Below are 8,051 nucleotides of genomic sequence, written 5' to 3'. Positions count from 1 at the left end.
GAATGAATCAAGGAGATGCTCCCAGTTTCAGTCATCTTCTTATTGTAAAGGTGAACTCTTGGTGGGAATCATTATTCTAGACTCCATGCTTCGGATCAAAGGCACTGAGGAGAGAAAGACACAAAAAAGAGTTTAACATGAACTCAAAGACTAGAGAATTACTGTAGTTTTCATTTCAGAGGGATACAAATAATTGCAACTTCACAACGTTATTATATGTTTCAAAGTGTCTACAGTATGCAGAGAAGTTCTCCAGTTTGCTGAAACATCTACCTAGCTATAACTGTCCCTCTAAGAGCTAAGACAGAGCACAGAACAATACAGTGGAAATGTCTAGGCAATAAATAAAGCGGAGTCTGTGCGAGCCAACAACATCATTTTTAGAATATTTGTTTTACCATCCCTTTTATTCTTAATCATCTAGTATAACTCTGCTCTCCATAAATTCATTTTTGTGAGCTCCTCCCCTTCATCTGCATCCACCTGTGGGCTCTCTCCTCTAGAGTACCTGACTGATCCCTTGCTGTGCTCTCATCTGACATTCAATTCGTTTGACAGGGGGTGATAGTCTAGTAAACTTAATATTTTAATACAGCTTAAAGCATGTTGCATTCACATGTTACATCTCATAGCTCTATGACTTTGAGGCAACCAAATAAAGTTCAAACTCAACTTCAGTCAATATAACTAAACAGCAGACAACAAAACCTAACAGTTCAGAGAAATAATGAACTTTAATATACTATAATGTATGTTATGTTGCATATTGGCTTGTGATGTCATGAGGAACCTATCACCCTTGGTTAAAAGGTAGATTGTTTTTTCTTGCGACTATATACAGTATATGTGGTTGGTTTGCATCTCCCCTACCTGTATAATATACATTTGCATCCCATCCCTGCTTCATCCAGGCGGAGTTCCGGGTCTCCTCCCGGGACTGAAGGCTTTCATAAGCTGTCAACACAAGCAGCCAAAGCATATATTACATTAGGCATGAACAAATGTATGTGACTTATGTCATCCATCCGCATCTAAAAAAAAGGTAAATCTTTATACAGCAGGGATATTTAATATGCATTCAAATGAATCATCTTTATCATCTCCAGTTTGAACTGCTTTTTACTACAATCAAGTTGGTTTTAAACTTTTGCATATAATGTTTCATTTCTATTATGCTACGATGACTAACCACATCAAACAAAGACACTGCAGATTAAACTAGTATTTCACGTAACCTTGACATTGTTTAAATGTTGATTAATATAGATTTGCCTTTTTTAAACTAAGAAATAACTTTATTATTTTGTGGGTCGATAATGCACAGGGACAGTTACGCTGTAGTATAACATACTTTTATATATGTCTTAAACAAGATAACATCTAACGGTATGTAGCATATCATCATAGTAACTTTTTACACAGTTGTAACTCAGGTACTATCTGCCTTTACAGAATCAGACCCTGCTTAGGAAGCATTTTGGTTAAGAGTAGTTAAGTAACATACTCACCCCACAAATGATGAACAGCATAAAGGTCTCCGATCTGTGAGAAGAACCCGCCCACTGCTTCTTTGTTTTCCTGTCTGTACTTGATAGCCCTCGCCCTGTTATGTGACATGTTATTTTCATTATTTATAATAATCACGTAACACCTGTAATATTAATATTGATTATTATGTGATTCTTGGTTTGGAAATACATAATTTACATTTTAAGCAAAATTAACTTGTTGAACCTTACCAGTGGTTTCCCCATTCAATCATAGTTCCTGGCTGAAACACATGAGGAGGTAAAATATTAACACACTAAAATATGACATTAAACTGTCCCTTCACACAGTACTCCCTTTTACATGCACACACAGCCCAATCAGCCAGAAAATCCGGCTGTCAAACCAGTTGAACAGCAAATTCATAGTTTGTTTATTTTGAACAGATCAACTTAATCTAAGCAAGTCGACGTGCAGGGAGAACAACTTATTGGTTGCAAACAGGTTTTATCATATCCATGTTTTTAGCTATTAACTGAGGTCCAATGGGGATAGCTAACTGCTCAAAACAATGAGTCCTACCTTTTTACCTTATGACAATACTGATAATACTTGCTTCTCCTGAATGTATCTAATATAGTTCCCACATTGAGCTGATGTCGAAGCTGCTATGTGATACATGGTTTGTGCTTCTTGCAATCAATCTTGGTTGAATCGTTTTGATTACAAGGTTTTGTAGTCTTAGTATAACAGAAATCTGGATTATATTTCAACTAAATGAGACATCGAACAGCGAACTTAAAGAACCAGCACTGACATGTTGACTGAGTTAAAGTGTAGTGTGTAGTATACGGATACCTTGAGGTGATAGGTGCGCATTTCATAGATGTTGGGTCCTGGTCTTGGCAAGGGTTCATTCCAGAAGCTGAACTCCAAGAGAAGCTGATTTCGCCTTGAAATCAACATTTTTGCCCTCTCTTTACGAAACTCTAAATACTCCTAAAGAAAAAAACAATATTTACATGAAAATATATTCTAAACCTGGACAGATGAACAGATATATAGTAAGAAATAGTTCACAGCTAACCTTGTTATTGTTCAGTTTCTGCAGGCATTCAGTAAGGGCTGGGTAGCCTCCTCTGTATCGCCATAGGTGCACTGCAACAACAGAACAGGAGATGTCACTGAAGCCCTGTGTAAGGACTGACGCCACCCACACAACTAAGAGATACAGCACCTCCATCAAATGTGATCGCTTATTGCTCTTTCTGAGCACTCATAATGTATATAATACACTGTAAATGATCAGCTGTAGAAGCGTTGGCAGCCAGTCATCTGATATTGTCTGTACATTTTTCTGCAAAGCTCAGCCAAACAATTTACAGCCAAACTGCTGCCACTCAAATTAAGTGGTGTTGCTCATGAGGCCTTGAGACAGAAAAATTAATCTGGTCCTCTGTGCAAAAAGTCAACACTTTTTATTTTGTTGTCAGTTTACAGCTGTACTGCTACATACCAGCTTGGTCCTGTTCCCCGTACCAGGTATTCCAGCTTCCCACCACCTCGCACGGGTAGTCCTGGTCCTGATGGAGCCTGTTTTGCACCTCAGCCCTGAGGACAGCATAAAAGAAAAAACTATCTCTTCACACACTTGTAATACAGTTATAATATACTATCACTTCACCACAATGACCAACTAGAGGGCACTCAGAGAGCATAAAGTCTACAATTATCTGACAAAACTGTGACACCCAAAGGCGTTGTTTCCATCACTTCAATTTTACGCTAAATTAATCTTGTGATCCTGCAAGAATACCATGGAGTAAAGTCTATCTTGTGAATATAGGAAACTCTACAACTGCATCCTCATAAGTATAAGTTGCCTATTTGTCTATCACATTTTATGGAACTGTATTTATAACTATGGGTTTTTTAAAAATATACTAATGACAGAAACTAAATTAAACAAACAGAGAAATCAAACACAACTTTATTAATGGATTTAAAAAAGAAAATGTTTGAAAGCAGTGAACAAACTCACTCCAGACTGTTGTATGCTTCCAGGCACTCTGGTTTCACGTTATGAACTGCAAAAAGAAGAAAAAGAATAAAAGCCAGACTTATAAGAAATAGGTGGGGTTTTTTTCTTTCTTAAATACAAGCAACAATCAAATTCTTCAACAAAGTAATTTCACACTCCGATTCAGCAAAGACTTCTATACACAAAAAACAGATTTGCTTTCAATGGGTTATGGGCTACGGCTGATAGGCTGTTCAAATTGAAATCCCCACATGGTGCGATGTACGCCACAAAAAGAAAAAGATCAAAGCTCGGGGAAGAATGATAGATTTCTCTGCAGACACAAAAAGTTATCACAAAGAGAAAACCAGACAAGTTGTATTGATGTCACTACAAAACTTTAAAAGCTTGATACATCATACTATTATAGAATCACTTGTTGCTGTCTGCATGTTGCAAGTGAATAACAAATAAGTGTTACAGTGCTCATCTCTGATGTTAGTTTCAGTTTTCTCTGGAGGTCACTGAGGCCAGTGCAGACTGAATGTTATTACCATGATTGATTTAGCCGTTTTCTGCACAGAAAAATGGACTGTTGAGACTCCAACTGGAATCCATTTAATTACAATATAATGTAACTGCATTACATCCATTTGTGTTTCACTTGTAAATAAGTAAAAGATCTTCTGCCTACATTGAATTTTATACAGGTTGCTGGTCTCTTTCTTTGACAGCAGGTTGGAGTGGGCATCTTTCCTGGCATCCACTTTGTGCACAAATAAGGAACGGAACCAGCCTTTGTCGTTGCTCTCTGAAATCCTCCTACACAGAAACGGGATGAAAGAAAGTTTCACAAAGGCTCAAAGCAACAACATAGAACAGAGAAGTTATCGATGTGACAAAGACAAACTTAAAAGGAACATGGAGATGAGCGTGACATATGGGCTAAAAAGATAGTCATGCTTATATGCTTTGATATATAAAAAACATGCATACTGTATGAGTGAGTGGGCTAAATGCCATAGCTTGTGTCTTCAGCGAGAAACTTCTCGTCATCCACTGTGGAGTGGATATAAGAGGGATATCACTCACTCTAACAACTATTGTTACGATCCAAGAGGCTCCAATCAGAATTGGATCGCGAATAACTGCCTCTCAAAGTCAGAGAGCAGAGAAGTAATACTTGAATCTGTCGTGTGTTCAGGTCATTCCCGATAAAGTGGAACAGAAAGGAATGCAGTAGTTGCATTAAAGCAAACAGGGACTATTCCAACCAGTTATACTCCTAAATCAAGATAAAACGGAATTATTTATGGCTCAAAATCAAATTGTGTTTACCAAATAACCATAATAAAGGCTGTCTTTTAAATATGTGAGGACTCAATCTGTGGGAAATGAAACAATTGTAATTATAGAAATGTACTCAGAATCTTAAATACTTTAAATTTATCAATGAAATCAGGTGGAAAATAGTTTCACTGGCTACACAAAATGTGCCTATTCATACGCAGTGTAAAAACAGGGCTCCCACACTACATAATCCAAGGACATTTTGGTAACATTCATAGCTATTTATAAACTCATCATTTTGTCATAATTCTCAGACCATTTTAAAGCCGCTTTAATGGCAACATTAACCTCCTTTTCTGGATTGTTTTTACAGGATGTGAAACCAAGAACAGCCCAATGAGAGTAGTTATGCCCATTCACGGATTAGCGAGTTATATTGTGCATTTGTCACACTTTCAAGGCCGTTTGTCAATCACAAACACTTCCTAAGTGAGGCTTTAATTTATTATTCTAAAATCCATAAACTTTCAAGGTCAGTGGGACGCCTCTTTTAATAACCTTATGGGCAAATGGCTTTAATTGGGAGCTATAATTAGAAATGAATTTCCCATGGCACCCTCTCGAAAATAAAGTATTATTCAAGCCTAGAAAAAAAAACAACTGGTTTTGAGTACAGCCAGCCACAGAGTGAATGCAGACGGTGTGTAAGCATAGTTCTGGGAAAAACTTTTCAGGGTTTGGAAAACTTAAAAAGGCGTTTCTAATACTTACATGTTAGAAAGCGTCCTTGGGGAAACATATACTGTACATATACTGTCGGACCTGACTTGATATTTTAATATATTCTGGTTTGGGTTTTTTTGCTTTGTGTCACATTTCTTTTATCGTTTTTAATGCTCTGTTCAGGGTTTCTACACATTTTCCATTTCAAAAATCCATACTTTTCCAGACTCAAATTTTCAGACTTCTCTGTAGATTTTTCAGACCATATTTGACATCGAAGTGCAAATAGCTAGATATTTATGCAAATAAATGGCTGTAAACTCAAACTCTTAACATGTAAGTTACATTCTAGCTGATTGTACCTTTAGGTACGAGATCAATGCACAGCATTTTATTCAAGCTGCAATACTTAAACTGTGCAAGGTTATTCAGTTTTTGTCTTGTTTTGGACAAAGTTTGCATCTAGCTTTCTTTTCTCATTTGGAATCTGTAGTCAACCAGGCTTTATATTTGGGATTTTCAAGCCAGCACTCAGAAAACTTGCAATTCCCCATTGCCGGTGTTCAGACATCCAGCTCGCTCTGGCCCGCGCTCTCCCACACAGTACACATTTTGGTTGCACTTGCTGCCTGCTCCAAACGCAGTGCGTGTATGATCAATTTACATTTAGACATTCTGAATTTTATATTTTATAAAACAGAATAGGGCTAATAGTCTGGAAACACATATTTTTCCATTCTCTCTTTTCTTTTTTACCATACTTATCCAGAACTGGAAATGACTAAAATCAAATTCTATACTTTTTCATCCCTGTCTGTCTTTATCTGTGTAAAGCACTTTGAATTGCTTTATGTATCTTCACTTTGCTTTTTAATGTCTTGTTTTATAATGTGTTTCTTGCTTTTGTGGTCTTGTGTAAAGCATTTGAATTGTCTGGTTGCTGAAATGTGCTATACAAATAAACTTGCCTTGCCATGCAAAAGATAAGTTGATTACAAGTGGTAGTTAGATTTAGTGTAGCTTTACAGGACAAAGTTCAGAAGTCCAGCAAATGATTAAAGCTGGTCTGGAAAACTGCCATGTTTTTTTTGTTAATGATGACCCTTGTGTTTCACACAAAGAACATATTGTAAAGCACGTTCATCACATGATTAAGCTTAGCATTTAGATGTTAAAGTTTATTACACTACTGTGAGGGAACAGCCTAACATATGGGTCACAGAGTTAACGAAATGATAGTAGAAAAAACGACGGTTGAAAACGGTTAATAGTTTGGTTTAAAAATATGTTGGCGAACATATAGCAGGCACAAGATAATCTTATCAATAATGTTTGATTTAGATGTAAATTAAGCTTTATAACAAAGTAAAGTCAAAGGGATGTCAAAATTTACCGTTAGCTTCCTGGCCATCATACATAACGTTACACAGGCCTTCTAACCACTACCGTTAGGGGTTAGAAGAGGGTTATACATAAAAGTATAAAAACGTCTTTACCTGGTCGCTTGGTGCAGAGTCCCAGAAAACCTGAATAACATTTGTCCTTTAGACCACACACAACAGTTCGTCGCCATGTTCCCTTGTAAAGTGAAAACTTGTGACACGCAAACACACTGATCAGGTTAATGTTTACCTCCCTATCTATGAAGGTTTTTGACGGCTAATCCTGTCAAACCTGCTAAGTAGTTAGCCCGCCGGAGGTTTAAAAGGCTCGCGTGACTCTGTGACGCAGTACGCAGTGATCAATAGGCACAATCGATCAGACCTGATAAGTTGAGCGTGCCGTTCAAGCATAATCAGAAACTTTAAAACACTGATGAAAGACAAATCAAGATCCCTTAATATACCACGGAATTTATGCATAACATGAGCGTTTTATTTCATATTATCATTATTTGGATATCTGAGTGACTTTATTCTATTTTTTCTTTTTACAAACATGCCATGTTCTATTTTGAAAAAAAAAGCCTAATAATAATGATAATAATAGCATACTTATAGTAATATAATTTGAATCCATTACACAGACTCAAATATTATATAATATAATAATTAAACAAAATGTACATCATTAGAAGTAAGAGTACTCCTTTCAGAGAATGAAACTAAATGGCGTAATTTAATATCTTGATTATCGAAAGCGTTTTGCTGCAATTTGCAATCAAATACCTGAACCTGGGGCTGCACTGTGTTGCAGTGGTTAGCGCTGTTGCCTCACAGCTAGAAGGTTCCTAATTTGAACCCCGGGTTCAGAAAAAGTGGGCCTTTCTGCATGGAGTTTGCATCTTCTCTGCGTGCTTGTGTGGGTTCCCTCCAACAGTCCGAAGACATGCTCATTAGGTTCACTGGTGACTCTAAATTTCCCATAGGTGTGAGTGTGAGCATGAAAGGTTGTCTGTCTCTGTGTGTCAGCCCTGTGATTGACTGGCGATCAGTCCAGGGTGTACCCAGCCTCTCGCCCAATGACAGCTGGAATAGGCTCCAGCCCCCCCGCGACCCTGAATAGGATAAACGGTACCTGGACGGACGGA

At 37.4% G+C, this 8,051-nt stretch overlaps 1 protein-coding gene across 1 annotated transcript; it reads right to left on the bottom strand.

The window, feature by feature from the left end:
* Positions 1–39: 39 nt before the first annotated feature.
* On the bottom strand, positions 40–7,094 carry nipsnap1 (nipsnap homolog 1 (C. elegans)). Its single transcript, XM_069683269.1, has 10 exons — positions 7,018–7,094; positions 4,203–4,330; positions 3,530–3,575; positions 3,005–3,099; positions 2,576–2,646; positions 2,347–2,487; positions 1,740–1,771; positions 1,509–1,603; positions 871–954; positions 40–104 (listed from the first exon to the last, which is right to left on the bottom strand). The coding sequence occupies exons 1-10, from the start codon at positions 7,092–7,094 to the stop codon at positions 40–42; spliced, it is 834 nt and encodes a 277-aa protein (XP_069539370.1).
* Between the last annotated feature and the right edge of the window lie 957 nt (positions 7,095–8,051).

The sequence above is a fragment of the Semicossyphus pulcher genome, unplaced genomic scaffold, assembly GCF_022749685.1.
Source record: "Semicossyphus pulcher isolate SPU_LCO1_2020_fin unplaced genomic scaffold, fSemPul1.0.p SCAF_6, whole genome shotgun sequence".
Taxonomy (NCBI): domain Eukaryota; kingdom Metazoa; phylum Chordata; class Actinopteri; order Labriformes; family Labridae; genus Semicossyphus; species Semicossyphus pulcher.
The sequence above is the reverse complement of the archived record's forward strand: the minus strand, read 5'-3'. Positions and strand labels throughout refer to the sequence as shown.

Bases quoted from the DNA above. Each gene is read 5' to 3' on its own strand.
- nipsnap1 (XM_069683269.1), bottom strand. From the start codon at position 7,094: ATGGCGACGAACTGTTGTGTGTGGTCTAAAGGACAAATGTTATTCAGG. The intron at 2,647-3,004 runs GTATGTAGCAGT...CTGTTGTTGCAG, and splicing joins CGGGGAACAGGACCAAGCTG to TGCACCTATGGCGATACAGA. The intron at 105-870 runs GTAGGGGAGATG...TTCTCTCCTCAG, and splicing joins TGCAAATGTATATTATACAG to TGCCTTTGATCCGAAGCATG.